This window comes from Letharia columbiana, assembly GCF_014066305.1.
Source record: "Letharia columbiana isolate WasteWater2 chromosome Unknown Sc0000002_s0, whole genome shotgun sequence".
NCBI lineage: Eukaryota > Fungi > Ascomycota > Lecanoromycetes > Lecanorales > Parmeliaceae > Letharia > Letharia columbiana.
The window spans coordinates 1,590,472-1,607,463 of NW_023501038.1; the positions used below are offsets into that span (position 1 = coordinate 1,590,472).

Below are 16,992 nucleotides of genomic sequence, written 5' to 3' on the forward strand. Positions count from 1 at the left end.
GAAGAACCATCGAGAACTCATGTTCTCACTCACATTCATTGTATCTAATCCGCATCGCGAAGACGTCAGGTACATAGGTGCCAATGAGACCTCACATGGGCCTTCTGATTTTCGTGCTATCGTTGTAATCTCTTCACCGAGAGTCTGACGTACCGAGTGCCCACTCATGGACCCCACTGATGCCCAACATGTAAGCCGCAGTAGCGAGGCATCAACCCAACATCGCGGCAAGTCAACACCGGAACTGCGACTGAAAACCAAGACACAGCGCTGCTTCGAACAAAGACCGAAAAGTCTTGCGCTACGCATTCCACGGATCAATCTTCGCTGTTCAGTAAATATATCTGCTTCAGTCTAGGCGTGCATCACCCACCAAATTCTCTCTCTCTCTCTCTCTCTCTTTCTCAAGCCTCCTCACCTACCCACAACCATACGCGCCGTCTACCCGCCGTCCACAACCCTCGTGTTGAACCCGCATTGCTTCGAACATTTTCCGCCCTTTGGCGGCCGATAGATAGCAAAGATCTCACCGTGTCAGTCCCATTCCGGTTTCTGGTTCAAGCGCATGGGCGAGCGTACAGCATCGCTTGCCGGTACTTGTAATATTTGATCGGGATCTCTCTTCATAGGCACGTCAGGCTCGGAGAGGAAGTTGTTGGGGATCTGCGCAAGGAGGGAGGGAGGGAGGCTACGGTGTCATTTTTGGACTGGTCCTGGGGGCTTGTCCTTTGGTCGTTCGTGCATTGCGTGAGTGGGGCAGACTTGGTCGCTTCTTTTGAGGGTAGGATGGAGAGGCTGGAGTGGCAATTATTAAACTCTGCGGGACCCGCGCCCAATATTTCTAGTCCTGCAAGGAGAGCTCCACGTGAATCTGGAGCCACATTTCAAGTACCGCCTCATGCCGACCCAAATCGTGGGCTTCAACGATCAGAATCAGTAATGTTTCTGTGAGATTGACCAATCGAAGAGGACTCAATGCTCACCCATAGTATGTTGGTATGTTGTTCAATCGGTTGTATGTCCCACGTGGCGCCGCGGTGGTGGGTGGGGCCACTGCTGTACTCGTCGTAGCTGGGGTTGTATTTGTCGTGGTCGAAGGAGTAAGCATCGTACCAGCAGCCGTGGGAACATCGTCGTGCTCTGACTTGCTCTGGGCACGCCATGTAAGCAAAACGACGTAATAATCAAGCGTATCCCCAGGTCCCAACTCTTCCGACTCTGCGTCACTCCGCGGCGTAGACCTAAAAGGCGAAAAGCTCGCCGTGCTCCCCTGTCGAAGCTGCAATCCTGCTGGTACAGTGACAGCGTTGAGGCCCTTCGAGTGTTTCGACCCCGTCCAAACTGACTTCTCAGTGCTTCCTTCGTCCATGACGAGCGCATTGCCGTCTCCCGATGGAAACTTCCAGGACCGTGCTTTTTCAATGATGGTATCGAGCTCCGTCCTTTTCGCTTCAATCGTCTCCAACTCCATCTCCAATATCTTCAATCCCTTTAGATTCGCAAATCTGCTTCCCCAACTCCCACTCTCGTATGGTTGGTCGTCAGACACCCAGTCACCGACTCTGGCCCGGCCTTTCCTCTTCGGATCCAATGCCAACGGACTATTCTCTCCGAGGAGATTGTACCACCAATCCGTATGTCTGATCGTGATCCTGATTTTCCTTGGTCCGCCCTCTGGCCAACTGGTCGTGAAAGCCAGCCATTGATTCTTCCAGTCCTCGAGCCAGAACTGCTGCGTAAATAGGTGGACGAATTGGACGACGTTCCGTTGCGAGAGCTTCATATGTCGATCATGGAGCAGATAATTTGTCGAGCCAGGCGGTATCCTCGGTTTTTCCACGCCCCATATGACATGCTCGTTGTGTACCACGGGCAGGAGATCCGTCTCGAGGTATACCCGTCGGCACGTTAACAACAAAGCGACTGCAATTGCTCGCGCATGCGTGTAGCCGGGTCGATTCCAGAAGCTGTGCCTCGAATACGGGCGCGCAAGGTCTGGGTAGGCGAGGAGGGCATAATAGAATATGTGGTTTCGAATCTCGGCTGGCAGTGTAGAGAAGAGAGGGGAGGCGATTTGAGGATTAATATATGGACGGCTAGTTATCTTGGCGATGGCGGTGGGTTTTGAGGCATTCTTGAGGGCGCGCTTGCGTTGGATATAGTTGAAGGGGGTGGATGGTGCCATTGCGAACTGTTGAGTAGCTGAGAGTAGTGGTTGTGAGGATTTGGAGGCTTGAGAAGGGTCTGCATTTTAAGAGATACTTCAGTCTAGGGACGTGGAGCAAGGTTTTGAGATGAAAAGTACTTGAGATTCAAGCGCGCATCATCGAAGCGCTTCAAGGTGGGGAAGCGCTGCAGATCTCAAGCACGGGTCTTCGAAATGCCGGCGCTAAAGTACAAATGGCCTTAGAAAGTCTTGGCACGAAATTTTGCTGAAATTTCAGAAACGATTAGCGAAGGAAACGGATATGAAGGGGAGTGTGAAGTGCAACCGCAGGAAGAAAGAAGACCGGGTCCACAGAGCGATGGGTAGATGACGATGATGTCAAATGTTTTCTATGAGGTCACCGCTTTCTCAATGCACACAACAGTCCTGGCGAGGTATCGATTCGGTGTTATCAGACAGGAGGCCGGAGTTGTCTTCGCACAGGTCATGCGATGCAATCAGGCGTTCTGACGGCTCTTATGGACGAGATGCAGCAGTGGAGGGAGGCGGAGATGAAGGTATGAGGCCGTCGGAGTGGGGGCTAATCGAAGGCTGTGGGGCTCATGTTGGTCCCCCTTTCACTCCGCCTCACCCTCGCTTCACCCGGTGCGGGTGATGAAGTGGTGTCGCTCACTCTCTAGAAAGGGAGCGGCATTTGGTGAGGTAGTGCATAGTTCATCCTCGGTGTTCCCCCTTGCTATCCCGTTGCTCCTCTAAAGCGGCCCTGCTCTCTTTCCAAATCGGAAACCGCAATCGCGAATCCAAGGTTCGGGGTGTATACAATCTACAATATGCGTTTGTGTCTGTATATGCGCGCGTGCTCTCGCTTATACATCGGGTTGCGGGCTACTAAACCAAGCCGGGGAGGGATTATGGGAGAGCTTTTCTCCCCGCTGTCGCTCCAAGCAAATGAAGACTTAAGACCTTTTTATATTCGGCATATAATGCACAGGCGACTATATCGATAGATATGTATGAGTAGGCGGGTGAATACGCAAGTCCGAGGTATGGGTCCTCAAACACTGACAGCGACAATAAGATACATAGAAGATAGTGTGCTCGCTCTCCTTAACAACATCAAGTTCTTCTCCAATATATTAGCGACGCTAACCGCTGGTTAAGTTAGGCCGATCAGAGCGAAATATGTTAGGGGCGCGACGACTGATTTGACTAGACCCTCCATACTGACTGGCATGTCTAGATGCTTCATTCCAGGTATCATCCTCCTCTCTGCGTCACTGAAGTAATTACATCTCTCCAACTTCGTCCAATACCCCTTGTTCAGCGTTTATGACTGCCAGCGCATCTTGGCTTTTCATCACCTCTGGATGCTCTGGGCCTAGTGTCCTCTTTCTCATCTCTAGGACTTGCAGTTGTAGCTGCTCGGCCTCGGCCCACCGTCTTTGATGACTGTACGAGACCACTAATTCGGCCTGGGTGTTCACTGTGTCAGGGTGCTCTGGGCCTAGTGCGTTTTGCCTCAATTCTATGACTCGAAGCGCCAACTTTTCAGCTTCTTTCCATCGCTTTTGGCCTTGATATATTGTTGCTAGGTTCGCCATGGATGTTAAAGTGCCTGGGTGAAATTCGCCTAGATTCCTCTTCTTTGTCTCGTGACTCCAGCTTCTCTGCCTTTGCCCAACTACGGTAGCAGACAAAAATACGCGATACTTGACTTTGGAGCAAGGTGACGATGCCATGGCTTTTGCCTAAAGTACTCGCAACATCCGAGATTTCGTTTCCGTATTCTTCCTCAATCGTTTTCAGCTTTGAGCTACATCAACTCGTTGTAGGTAACGACTTCTGTCCATCTTGCCAAAAAGAGTCTCGCGAAAGCCGCGATAGTTCTCACTCTGTTGAAGCTCGTCTAGCCAATGCCTGAAGAAAGGTTGAACAGATTGATGACATCGCTGTAGAAGCTCTTGCGATTTTGTTTGATTCCTTTTGACACCAAACCCGATGTGATAGCAGAGAGCGGCCTGAATCAGCAGTTCCTGGGATTCGGAGTCAACGTGCGACCTCTTCTCAAGTTGAGAGGCTCTGTTGAAGAAACCATTTGCGATGTACAGACGAACTCTATAATCCATCAAATAGAGTTGATGAATGGAGGGTATTATCTGTCTTCAATTGAAACGAAGCTTGAGTGAGGCTGGACTCACCCTTACTTGAAAATTCCCCGCCCACCAATCAGTTTGATCCGAAAATTGAGCAGCATGGATTTCGCTGAGATTTCTAATATATGTCAGCCCCCTTCGCAGTGAAACTGATTGACAATGTACAATTGTGAGCCAAGAATGTCTCGCAAATGGAGGAAGTCTGAACACCGATCAGGTACATTGTTTGTCAGGGTTTTTTCAAAAAACAGTTGTAACTTCAGTCTTTGTGCGGGTTGGACATGCTCTAATATTCGATATGCCAGTGACAACGCATCATTTGATGCTAGATTCAAATCACTTTGGAATCTGCGGACGGAGTCGTCCTCTGTACTACAGCTCAGCAGCCATAGTACTACCATGCCGAAGGAATAGGAATCCATTTTGGTTGCCTGTGCTGGTGTGAAGCCACGGTGGTGCCACTCTGGAGCATACCACGGGTCTGATCTCGGCATGTTGATCAAATCGGTCACGCCGGTATATTGGGTTGAATATCCGAAGTCCGTAGCCTTAGCAGTGTATCTAGGCGATTTGTGATCCACCAATGAGCTATTTTGAGGGTTTGCATCCCCGTCAATGATATCATCTGGGCCATACCAAGGCTCGGATTTGGGTATCTCAAGCACGTCGGTCGAGTCCGCGTATCCTGTGCCGATTCCTAGACTTTTAGCCTTGGCGGGATGTTCAACCAAACCCTTGTCGAACACCAAGATGTTCTGAGGTTTAATATCACCATGAATAATTTCTGGCAATATGGTATCAGCCACTGTCTCAGTATGCTGCTAGTGCCGGTGCTTACTGTTTATGTGCATTATAGCAATTGCGCTTGCGACTTCAGTACACAGCCAAAGTCTATCATTCAGACCCAGCTCTTGTCCTGGCCCATGTGTCATGAATTGGTATAAGTCTCCGTGTTTAGCTTTTTCGAACACAAGAATGGGCATTATACCACCTTTCCCAGAATTGATCGTCTCCTCCCTAGAGAGCACTTGATCGTCCGGAGGGTACACCTCCCAGCATATCCCCTCAAGCCTAGCGATGCTAGGATAATCCCAAATCGATGGGTGGCCCAATACAGCTACCTCAGCAGCCAAGGATGGAAGTAGTCGAGTCTCTAATTCCATCAGATCATACGCATTTCCGAATTTTCCGCGTTTGAAAGCGAAGCTTGTCTGTCGACTGAACGAAGCCTCTCGGATTTCAGCCGTTCTACTCTGGCCAAGACAGTCCAGTGTCGGTTCCCAATGTATAGGGAGCAGGTCTATACCGCGGGATTGAGCGACACCAAGGAAAGCGAGTATATCACAGCGATCCAACGGCGTTTGTGGACCGGCCGACTCAATCTCAGATCCGGACCTTGTGTATTGGAATGTTGACATCGTAAGAAGCCCTGCAGCTTCACATGTACTATCCACAAAGCATCAAATTCGATGTTGCGGCTCTTGAATGCGGGGGATGGAGATTACTATGGTACCAGGATAGTGTGGGTAGCACGCGGGTGACAGAAATACCTGCACACCTTGAAATTAGAAATTTGACCACAATGAAGAACCCTAGCAGAAAGGTTTTTAGATAACACTAATATATTATTCCGCAAAGTCTAATCCATAAGGAGGGTATTCGTCGAGTTATTCCAGCTGACAGGTTTCTTGGTGTGTGCAGGTATTTCTGTCACCTGCGCGTGGGTAGCAAGAGATGATTGGGATTCTCCGGCTGAGGCCGGCTAATAGGTGCTAAGCTACTATATCATATCTTCTTTCTATATGTATAGTTCGATAGACGTATTGTTCTATCTATCTTACTTATACCAATATTATCTCTATGCTAATTCTAATATTATAATCCATCTCCGTGTATCCCTCGGCGAAGAGAATTAACGGGCTATTAACTCCGCTCGAAAATAGTATTCGAGCTTGCCTGGAATATGGAAAGAAATTGCACGAATGCTGATGTGGCAGGTAGTACAATTGGAGCGGATTTAGGAGGTGGATATGGAACATTGGTATCAGATTCGCTTCAAGGGTATCATCCATATCCATGACGCTCCCACATGCCCCTTACGCTTCTCACTATGCTAAACATTGCTGTAGACCATGTAACTTTATAGGTGACTTCCCATCCTGCCCTCGTATTCCCTCTCCGCCATCCCATTCGCCTCCCTCACAGGCCTAGCCGGCGCTCTCGTCCCCACAAACCCCCGCCTATTTCTCCCGGTCCTCCCCCTCCCTAACCAATTGAGTTTCAACGCCTTCGCCAAGTCTTCCATCTTAGCCTGACTATCATCGCCGCTCCGCACACTTGCTAGTACACTCACACATTGCAGCATGCGTCCAACTGTCTCTGTGACTTGTGAACTGTCTGGTGGACCTTGACGACGGGGGAGTGGAGAGCCGAAAGATGGGAGCTCCGGGGCGGAGAGGTTGGATGTTGCTCTGCTCCTACCTCCATCCCCAAGGAGCGTGGATCCTTGGGAGTTGAAGCTTGCGACCCCAGGGTCCAGACTAGCTGCTGTGCCCGGTCGACCGCCTACGACGCCATCGAAGCTGTCAACGACAGGGCTGACGCCTACGTTGATACTGTCAAGGCTGAGGCGGGAGAAGGTAGCCTTGAGCGCTTCATAGTGCGCCAAGATGACATTGTCTCGGTAAGATAAGAGTACGATTCGTCGGACATCGAATTCATTGCCGAAGGCGGAGTCCGTGGAGTCAGGGTTGGCGCCCCAGAAATCGGCGGCTTCTTGGGACGTCATAAGAGTTCCGTGGCCTTTGAACTCGAGGTCGAGGGGAAGAAAGACGGCTTGCATGTAAGGAAGGAGCTTGCCGAAGACGAAAAGCCACATATCCACCAGATGGGGTACTAAACGGTGGTCAGGGACATTTCGCAGAGTCTGATCTAGAGATGTGAAGCCCTTCTGGAATAGTTCGCGGAGATCCTCAATGACGATCGGCGCACTTCGCTTGATGATGCACCTTTGGATGTGGGTAGTAACTAAGCCATTGAGATCCTCAACGGGAACAAGCAGCTCGTCGCCGTCAAAGACAGTCAGTAGATTAGCTTTCAGGAAATCCCATGCGTCTTCAGAGCGCATGTTGTTCAACCCGAAACCCTGCAAAGCCGAAGAAGCAGACGAGCTAGCAGTATGAGAGCTGGAAGAAGGAATTCCAAAGAGCGAAGGAGCAAGACCGGTACCACCACTTAACGCTCCTCCGGTTGCCCAGTCCACTCGGTCAATATCAGCCCTCTTTGGCGCGAAGGGCGGAGCATACCCAGACACAGCTTTATCTTCTTTCTTCTTCTCACGCAATGCACGGCCTCCATGTCGAAGATCCAGCCCGCTGAATGATGATGATGCTGGGCTTGCCGGAGCTGGCGCGAAGTTGTACAAGGACGCCGGAGCACTGGGATCGATAGGCTTAGAGTTGCTGGATGCTGAAGACAATGGAAGGGCATGATCGTCGCCAATCTTATCTTTGATCTTGTTCTTCTGACGGGACAGAAAGTGATGTTTGTGTGCCTTCTCCTTCTCATATGTCGTTTGGCGATCCAGAGGTACCAGCGTAGAGGTTGACGCATTATTCGTAGAATACATAGACGACGCACCCGATGCTAAAGAGTCCGCCAAGCTCGTGACAGAGGGATTGACCATCTTCGAAAGCCCACTTGGGCGCTCACCCTTGTTCGGCGAAGGCACAGGCCTCTCCACCTCTTTGCTTGCCGCACTCTTCGGCTTCGAGAAAAGCTTCATCTTCGACCTCTCCGTTTTGAGTTTATGCTCCTTCTCTGGAAACTCAAAGTGCGTAAGTCCAGGCGACGTTTTCGAGCTATGAGGGAGAGCAGCGTTCGCAGCAGTGACCGCGGCCGCTGAGTGTCCACCCACAGCTCCATTGTAGTTCCTTAGTCCTGGAGTTTGTGGGCCGTTGGGTTTCCTTGATGGTTCTGTTGCAGTCTGAATTGGCGGAGGCTTTCGTCGTCCAGTGATTGTACCTGGAGGACTCTGGTTGGGTGTCGGTATGGTCTGCGAGCGATTCCTGCTATGTTGGGACGACGCTTGGTGCTGCATAGCAGCTTGGGCCGCTATCTGCGAAGCGGAAAGAGTCCCCCCCATAGCGGACTGCTCTGAAAGTGTGGCTGTAGGTAGCGACGGCTCAAAGAAGCCCTGCGAATGCTGCCGCCTATGCCCTGGCGCCTGAGGTGTAGCTCGCAACGGTAGCTCGCTAGAGAATTGTCGTGCTGGTGCGGGTCTGGAGAAGTTGTTGACTGAGGTCGTACTAGAATTCGGATTTGGTGGGGGAAACACGTAAGGGCGAGTGAATTGCGGTTGAGGTGATTGGGTGTTTCGAGACTGCGCGGTTACTTGTGAGGAGCTGGAGGAGTCGCTTTCGGACGCATTACTGCTTTGCGGCCGATTTTGATACGGGCCTGGCGATGCTGGTGCTCGAGGTGAGAAAGCACCGGGGCGCCTGTAGGTTGAGGAATTCATGTTGTGGTGATTTTCTGTCTTTGATGTATGGGCGCCGGGACCGAGCTTCAGCGATTGGATCTGAGCGTTTGTGCTACTTCAGCCGAAGCTGTGATAGCCTGCTTCTGCGCCAAATCCATTGTCGGCCTTGATAGAAAACCTCGACCGTTGGGAAGAGGTTAGGGAGGTGGAGAGGGTGAAGTCGATCAGTGGGGGCCGCTGGAAGCTTTCACTAGCTCATCCTCCGCAGCAGCTCCCTCCTCACTGCCTTCAACATCGCATTTTTGAAGCTCGACAACCATTGCAAGATTACTCAGCTACCATGGCTCCAGCCTCAGACTCAATGAACGATGGCTCTGGTACATCCCTTAAAGCAGACTACGCAACTCCCACCACTACCAAGACCTTCTCTTATCCCCTGCCCCCCGCTTCAAACACATCAACTAAAGAGAAGACATTTCACCTATCGGAGCTACGAAAATCCGTCGTGAAACTACAGGAAGAGGTTAATGGTTTCCTGACTACGAAAATGGAAGAGGATAAGGCTCTGGCAGCGAGTGCTGGGATGAAAGCAGATGATCAGGCCGAGGAAGAGAATTACGGGGAGGAGAAGGTGGAAGACGGCAGCTGAAGTGTGATGGGTCACTTGAGATGTACCATGAATCACTGAGCGTGAAGGATTGTGGACAAGATAATGCGATTGGGGTATCTATGAATCATACGTGGCGGCGATACTGCTATGGTTGGATGCCAAAATGATTTGCCGGAGCTCGGACACTCTTGTTGCCAAGATGAAAGCCACATCCTTCTAGGGGGTCATCCTTATCATCGAGTCGAACAGCCATAATGAACCACGGTGTTGCTACAGGAACCAGCGATTAGCAGAATAATTTGGAGAAAAGCTTGAAAGAACCAGACGTACTCAGGCATGACCTTAATAACACTGCCACCAAATCTCTTATAACAAATACCACACACCCGGTTCTCGGTGATAACAACCCTCCTGTTCCGTCCATCATTGCCTCCACGCACACCATCACCAAGCCGCAGCTTAGCTTCTTCGCTGAAGGCCAGCGTATTTCGCATGCCCGCCGCGATTCTTCCTTCATTGACAAGAGTGTTCGCCGTGCGTATCCTTCCCTGAAAGTACGACTCGAGCTCTTTGATAGGCAAAATCTCAGGGATTAGGTTCAGGGTCGAGGAAGCTGGCATGCGGGCCCCGTGCTTTGCTAGGATATTAAGCGCTGGGCCCCATTGGGGCTTGTGGGGTGGCGGAGGTGAAAGGTAGAGGGACAAAAGGGTGTGGTAGATCGATGGAGGAGCATCGCTGGGATTGATGTCTGTTGCTCGGCCATGAGGCGTAGGTACTGGTGCTGTGGCCGTTTCTGTCAGAAAGATTTGGTTGCAATATTCTTCTGCCTTGTCTGCGTCTTTCAGGTGAAACACATATATGTCCAAAGCTTGCTTGTGGTGGCCCATTTTGCTGAGGATGATGGCTCGTGCTTCGAAGAGATTCGGGTCATCTTTTGGCAGTTTTTGGAGAGCTTTGTACGGCTGAGGGTCCTTGCTCGTCTCTAAGAAGTCAAGCGTCTTCTTTTTCCATGCCGCTCGATCACCGTCGCTAGCAAAGTCATTCGACTTCAGACGGTCGATGTAGACGTCGGAAAGTCTTTGGTGAAAGTCTGGTGTAGTATCGTTGAGCTCATGGATAATATACTCCAGATACGTTCTGGCCAATTTTTTATCAATGCTTTGCAAGAATTCGAGTACTTTCGGTCGCTGCAAAGTTTCCGCATTCTCAGTATCAGCCATAAAGATCTCCATGCCAAGGCTGGGGTCTTTTCTCAGAGGCCATTCTGCGAATTGTAGTATGAGGTCAATCATCTCTGGTGGAAGACTCTGTAAGTAGGCCACCGTTCTCTGAGGACCATGGAGCTGTGGAGCGTCTTCGCTTTCTTCCTCTGCCTCTCCAAATTTCTTGAGTAATTCCAAGGCCGGACGGTGAAGCTTCTTGCCGTAGAAGAAATCGACCAAATCGTTGTAGCGATGGGCTTCGATGAGCCTTTCATTGACCACATCGGGATCACAGAAGTTGTCGATGCGAAACAGCGGTCCGGCAAACGATGGGCTGACGAACATATAGGCGCGAAACAGCGTAGTGTCGACAATCTTGGCGGTCTGAAGCAGTCGTTCTTTGTCCTCGAATGCATCGAGCGTAGTCGTCCCTACAAGAGAGGCAATTTCCCTGACTTCTTTCTGAGGCATGTTGTCAAGCACGTCGAATTTTACATTTCCATCCGGATCTAATATCTTCTTGAATTTCGTCCTGGCCGACACCAAAAAGCCTCGCAGCTCTTCAGTAGCAGTCTTGAGGTCTTTGCCTTCAAGCGACTTGTCACCGCCTTGCCTTTCGCTGCCTTCATTCGAATCCTTAGCGCTGCTCTCACTTGATGGCATGTTGGGAGGGATCTCCTCGGACGAGGTTTTGATTTCCGATGCACCATCTGTGCTCGCTTCGAAATGATCCTCATTCAGATTGTCCTTGTGTAAAGGAGACAGTGGCGATGCATCTCCAGCAATGAAGGGAGGATACATGCGGATAACCCTCTCCGGAGGCGCAGAAACCTCAGTGAAGAGGTCGATCGAGTCTCGGTATCTTCGTTGGTCAAAGAGCTGTTGAGCTTTGATGATCTTGATATCTCGGACACGACCTTGTTTGTCTTTGAGCAAGGCATCTTCCAGCATAGCGAGTAGGCTGAGTGCCTCATCAAGTCTGCCTCGCTCAACCAGTGCATCGATCTGAGCGTCATAGTCCAGAGCCTTCATCCTCCAGATGCAGCGGTCGCTGGAAACGAGGAAACCTTTGCCAGCATGGGCCAAGCTGACGCTCGGTTGTGGGACGTGCAGCTGATGTGCGGATGGCAAGGATATCGTTTGCAGGAGGCTCAGTGTTTCTGGATTCCTCACCTCTAGGGTACCTTTGGTTGCCTGGAGGGCTAGCAAATACGGATATGAGTAGCCAACAGCTTCTGGAGCAACAGACCAGGGTATCTGCCGTCTTCCGAGAGAATTGGCGTCTGTATCAATGAACATCGTATTGATATCCTTGGCCAATAGCATCTCCCCTGCGCCCAGCTGAGTTGCAAGAGGGGGCGGGGAGGTCATTCCCAAGTATCCCATACTTGCAACTCCAGCGCCGCTGAAGCGCCCCCCATCTTGTCCTGGTGCTCCCCCTATACTTCCCGGCCCAATTATGTCCGTGACTGCAGAGCTCTCCACATCGACTAGGACATAGCTCGAATTGAGCCCTGCGATAAGTTTTGTCCCAGTCGCCCATTTGAAGGCCCTAATAGTGTTGACGAGCGTGATTTCTGATGTCTCGGGTGCAAGTTCACTATCATGCCACGACCATAGTATGAGCCGCCTCTTTACCGCAACAGCTAATCTGGAAACAATCGATGGCACGCCCGTAGATTCATCCCTGACAACATTCGACGTCACCGCAAATGTACTCGCGCCCTTCGCCTTCACCAAGGTCTCTTGTAGTTCGTAGCTCTGTAGGTCGTGGATGTGGACTTGGCTGTTCGAGAGGGAGACGAGGATATTGGCTTCTTTGACCACCGCTAGCTGCTCCACCTTGTATTTTGAAAACTTCTCAAGCTCTCGCATCAAGTCCGCAGGCTTAGGGCCTGACTGGGATATGGGCCTGTCTCCGTCTGTGGGGCTTTCATTTCGCTCGCCGGCCTCGTCGATGGGATCATTGACGCGGTAGATACGGAGGCTGCCTGTGTTGAGACCGACAAGGAGACGGTCACCTAACAGACGATCAACAAGTCATCCCTAACTCGTTCCTAGAAGAGCAGAATTACCATAGGCAAGGACCGACTCAATCTTGGACTTGTCTCTCGGCTTGAGCTCGACGATTGGTCGAGCAGTAAATGCCGACAACATTGTTTCTGCTTTGCATTACACTCGGCGTCACCTTCTCATACGAATGGAGTATACGACAGTCTCATATTCAGCCATATTGGCATCACCAGCTCCACTGCAAGTACGATTGCATTTACTGGAGCTTGCTCCAAGGGTTTGTGCTGGGGTTGCGGAGAAAGAGGCAATATTCCGCGCCGGGTAGCAAGTGTGAATTGAGAAATCTTGGCCCAGAAAGCAGCAAGATGCATTTCGAAAGCAGTTTGAAGTATTTAAATTTGGATGCCCGGCGTCTATACCGCATATCTCATCGCTATGTGTAGCGCCAAAAGCTCTGCCGCCCGGTGAGTTCAAGAACGAAATGGCACTAGCCCTGAAGTCATCCAACAGCTCTTCCCAATGTCATCTTTCATATCCACCCAACACGTCCAAAATTTCCTGGAAATAGATCAGCTTTCTGCCATTCTTCTAGCTGCTGAAGCCGAACGACTATTTCAGCTGGGGAATGTTTTCCTAAGCGGGTCCCGTCGAGACTGGCGAAGACAGTCGGTGGATCGGATGGGTCCAGTACAGCATCGAGGCATTGACGGCAGTCGCAGATTTCACCATGTACGCCCACTCCTGAGTCCTGTTCATAAAATTCTCTGTAAGTTATTTCGCAAGTTCTAGAGCCCAAAGTGTCCGTGTGGTGGCACTACCCAAACCATCACTCGCTAGGCGCAATCACGGATAACGTTGCGTGCTATCAAGTTCCATAGGTGAGCTCTCCCTTTGTGAAGGAAGCTCCACCGCAAAATTTGCCGGATGTGATTGTTGAGAAAAGAGCGGTGCAACACCTGGGTACGAAGTGCTCGTCTTCGCGTCTGGCCTCTGGCTGTAATCCGAATAGCTCGAATTAGACGGGTTGGCGACTTGAGGGTTGCTCGCATACGAGTATCGATCGTGAGATCCACCGCTCACCACGCTCTGATCATCGGAGCAGGTTCCGCTTCCTGAACGCATTGACCTCCTGCCTTGATATGGCATTCCGGCTGCAGGAGTACCGCCAGAATGGTAGTCCGGGGGGTAAGAATCTTGAAACGTCTGCTCAGCGAGCCCGGTGTTGTGTGTTTCCGCATCGATGATGTGGGCTTTCTCCACGAGCCTTCGAACCAATGTCGAATGTGCCTTCTTCGTCGTCTTCTTCACGAAGCCGCCCATTACAACGTTGACTTTCATTTCGACATCTTCTCGTAGCCACAGCCCTGTTTTGGGCACACCCAAGCCGATCTCGACGGCTTGTCTTGGCTCTCCTGGTAATGATCCACCTAGCGTCCATCTGCCTTTCATATTTAGCCCCATTGGAGCGTAGATGTGAGACTGTAGACCATCAGGCAGATCGTGGAAACAGGCGTTAAATGTGACGCTGCCAGAATAGAGACCGCCTGGTAGATAGTTGACTTTGTCAGTGACGGAATACCATTGGCAATGGTACTCCTCTGGAGTGGCTTCTGATGGAGGCTTGATAGGATGACGTTCCGTCACGAGGGGATTCAAATCGATCATTGCGACATGATTGTGAAGCGTCTCCAGGACTGTTTCTCGAGTGATACCGGCCGGGAGAGCGGTCACGGTGGTAAAATGGGATTTTTTAGACATGATTTGAACAGGAAGATAACAGCAAGTTTTGGTATCGCTATCTATGCAGACGCCGAGTTTTAATGGAGCAGTATTTGCCCCAAATATTTGGCGCACGCAGCTATATGACAGAGAATCGAAGACTTAGAAACATAATCTATTTTGTGCTAGGTCTTACTGCTTCAAGGTAGTATTTTTGGACATGCTATGGACGATAGTATAAGCTCTGACAGATCAAACGAGAGGTTGCTTGTCAGAATTGGCCAAGTGCTTATTTAAGGCGGGGTCGCTGTGCATACATAGCCCAGAAACCTCCTTATAGGTACCTTACCAAGGCGGCATCAGATACTTGCAGTGCAAACATGCACACCAAAGGCGGCAGCAAGCAATGACAGTGCCAAATCCACACCAAGGCAGCTGCAAATATTCGCAATGCTAAGTTCACACCAAGGCGGCACCGAGGCGGCACCAAGGCGGCACCAGGGCGGCCAAGGCGGCATTCATCAAGACGGAGCTCTCACCACCAGAACAGACCTCACCAAAACGAAGCTCAACATTATACTACACTCAGATAGTCGTCGAAGAACACGCTTCTGGGCAGAAGAGTGTGGTTGTTCCTCGGCCTGAATTTTGCCGAGGACCGTTTACGAATCCTTCAGACTGGTTCCGACCACTGTGGGAACCGGTCAGGACCAATAGTCCAGAGATTGGCCATCTTGGGCTGTGATTAGCTTTGGTTTGAAATTCCAAGGGGCACGTCACTCCTGTTGCTACTTTCTCTCCTTGTCTTTCGTCTTGCATGTATATCAGACGTACTGATCCTAGATACATACATTCAGCTCAGCGAAAGCCAACAATGTCGCCTTAGTGCTTGACAAGGACTCCTGTGGTCTGCAGTCTGCTAATTGCTCTAACTAAGTAAGAGACAGGCCTTTACTTGACCTAAGTCTGTAGGTGGGTCGTCCTTCTCCCACAGACGATTGTCCGGGGGCGTTTGCGGCGGTGGGTGGTTGGTGCTGTTGCTGGTGGCTTTGTTTCAATAAGCACGGATCGGATGCAGAGTTCGCTGTGGGTAGTCGGCGGGCTTGAATTGGCCATTGCGGGGGCCTGGGGGTTCGGCCGGCTACTGGGTTGGAGGACGGATGAGGTGGGTGATGACCGTGTTGGGATGTTATCGTTGCGTCTGGTTCTTGTTATAGAGACAAGTGGTGTTCATCGAGCCCAGTCACTGGCTATGATTCCCCTTCCAAGCTTTTCATGAGCAAGGGGGGTTTTTTTAGATCCCAGGTAGGTCGATTGAGGGGACTTTGATGTGCTGGCTATGATGTTGACGGAGTGTGTCTTGCCAGCCTCACGTTGACTAATGCCTCCAATCCTGCCACTATCGCAGTCACACTAACTGTACGAAAATGTCACTGCTCGTCAGTGGGACGAATAACAATCCCAACACTGACGCATCAAATTCTTGACGTAGCAGCGCTGATGGACTCCACAACGCCGCAAGGATCAATGCATCGAGGGTCCTAGGATCCTAGCATGGCCTTTCAGCTCGCATCGCAAAAAGCTCTCCATGGATGTTGATGCTCGGAAAGCCGCCGGTTTCTGATCCTGATCGATGCGGGTCTAGTTTCGGCATCGCCTACTCGTATGCAGAGCTTGGTTTCCGGGGACCGCGGTCTTTTACTCCCGGATACATTCGGTATATCGATCTGGGGACAAAAGATTCCCGCTGCCGCTGGATGGGATGTCTTTGTATCGGAGAAGAAGATGGCGATAGAAGCGTTCATGGAAATGCCAACTGCGTTTTGCAAAGAGACCCGCAAGAGATCCGCGGGAGACTCCTCACACGCTTAGCAGTCAAGCAAGGCCCAAGTTTTCAACTGATCATATTTTAAATCGGTACGAGGGGTACTCAGCCGCAAGACCCAATCCACCTAAGAGCTACAAATCCGCCCAGACCATTGCACTGCACCCTTTGCGCGCACAACCCAGGGACAATAACGTGTGGTGAAGTTTGCATAGAGAGGGAGAGAGAGAATTCGTGCGCTCTCATGGCCCACACGCTCAGCCACTTCCTTCCTCCCTTCCTTCCTCCCCCTTCAAGCACCGAAGACCCAAAACCACCTCCCCGTCCCCCGCTCCGCCGGCCGCGATAGCAAATACCGCCTCAACCTCCTCGCATCCTTGGCGCTCCGATACCGCGGACTCGCAAGCGCGTACTGGTACAGATCCGCCACGCCCATGTCTTTTGTGGAGTTTTTGCTACCGGGGGTAGTCATCGTGGTATTGTCATCATCGTCAGCAGCAGCAGCAGCGGAACCCACTCTGCCTCGCTGGGCTGGTGGGGCCAATGTGAGCGAGAAGGAGAAATCGCGGTGGAGGAAGTCCGGGCAGGATTGGGTGGCGGATGTGCAGAGGTTTATGCAGAGGAGGAGGGAGAGAGCGATGATGATGAGGGAGAGGAAGATGTATGTTCCGGAACGGTGGTGGGGAGAGGGCATGGTTATGGTCGGTGGGTGCATTCCGTCCGTCCGCCTGCTCAACGAACGAGAGGGTTGGAAAAACTTCACAATCATCGCCCGCGGATGCAGGTGCGATGGTATGCTCTATCTATAAATACCCGCCACGGT

The 16,992-nt window shown here is 51.2% G+C and overlaps 8 protein-coding genes across 8 annotated transcripts; 1 reads left to right on the forward strand and 7 right to left on the reverse strand.

The window, feature by feature from the left end:
- Window positions 1-896: 896 nt before the first annotated feature.
- On the reverse strand, window positions 897-2,185 carry HO173_001451 (uncharacterized protein; the record flags this gene model as incomplete). The annotated part of the gene is made up of 2 exons (XM_037303390.1): window positions 897-918; window positions 984-2,185. The coding sequence occupies 2 exons, from the start codon at window positions 2,183-2,185 to the stop codon at window positions 897-899; spliced, it is 1,224 nt and encodes a 407-aa protein (XP_037170037.1).
- A 1,268-nt stretch (window positions 2,186-3,453) lies between these two features.
- Window positions 3,454-3,906, reverse strand: HO173_001452 (uncharacterized protein; the record flags this gene model as incomplete). The annotated part of the gene is made up of 1 exon (XM_037303391.1): window positions 3,454-3,906. One exon carries the CDS (start codon window positions 3,904-3,906, stop codon window positions 3,454-3,456), a length of 453 nt encoding a protein of 150 aa, XP_037170038.1.
- Window positions 3,907-4,448: 542 nt separating this feature from the next.
- HO173_001453 (uncharacterized protein) lies at window positions 4,449-5,738 on the reverse strand (the record flags this gene model as incomplete). The annotated part of the gene is made up of 2 exons (XM_037303392.1): window positions 4,449-5,104; window positions 5,159-5,738. The coding sequence occupies 2 exons, from the start codon at window positions 5,736-5,738 to the stop codon at window positions 4,449-4,451; spliced, it is 1,236 nt and encodes a 411-aa protein (XP_037170039.1).
- Window positions 5,739-6,460: 722 nt separating this feature from the next.
- Window positions 6,461-8,839, reverse strand: HO173_001454 (uncharacterized protein; the record flags this gene model as incomplete). The annotated part of the gene is made up of 1 exon (XM_037303393.1): window positions 6,461-8,839. The coding sequence occupies one exon, from the start codon at window positions 8,837-8,839 to the stop codon at window positions 6,461-6,463; it is 2,379 nt and encodes a 792-aa protein (XP_037170040.1).
- A 301-nt stretch (window positions 8,840-9,140) lies between these two features.
- On the forward strand, window positions 9,141-9,449 carry HO173_001455 (uncharacterized protein; the record flags this gene model as incomplete). The annotated part of the gene is made up of 1 exon (XM_037303394.1): window positions 9,141-9,449. One exon carries the CDS (start codon window positions 9,141-9,143, stop codon window positions 9,447-9,449), a length of 309 nt encoding a protein of 102 aa, XP_037170041.1.
- A 194-nt stretch (window positions 9,450-9,643) lies between these two features.
- On the reverse strand, window positions 9,644-12,769 carry HO173_001456 (uncharacterized protein; the record flags this gene model as incomplete). The annotated part of the gene is made up of 3 exons (XM_037303395.1): window positions 9,644-9,680; window positions 9,741-12,633; window positions 12,688-12,769. 3 exons carry the CDS (start codon window positions 12,767-12,769, stop codon window positions 9,644-9,646), a joined length of 3,012 nt encoding a protein of 1,003 aa, XP_037170042.1.
- A 699-nt stretch (window positions 12,770-13,468) lies between these two features.
- Window positions 13,469-14,383, reverse strand: HO173_001457 (uncharacterized protein; the record flags this gene model as incomplete). Its single annotated transcript, XM_037303396.1, has 1 exon — window positions 13,469-14,383. One exon carries the CDS (start codon window positions 14,381-14,383, stop codon window positions 13,469-13,471), a length of 915 nt encoding a protein of 304 aa, XP_037170043.1.
- A 2,078-nt stretch (window positions 14,384-16,461) lies between these two features.
- HO173_001458 (uncharacterized protein) lies at window positions 16,462-16,863 on the reverse strand (the record flags this gene model as incomplete). The annotated part of the gene is made up of 1 exon (XM_037303397.1): window positions 16,462-16,863. One exon carries the CDS (start codon window positions 16,861-16,863, stop codon window positions 16,462-16,464), a length of 402 nt encoding a protein of 133 aa, XP_037170044.1.
- Between the last annotated feature and the right edge of the window lie 129 nt (window positions 16,864-16,992).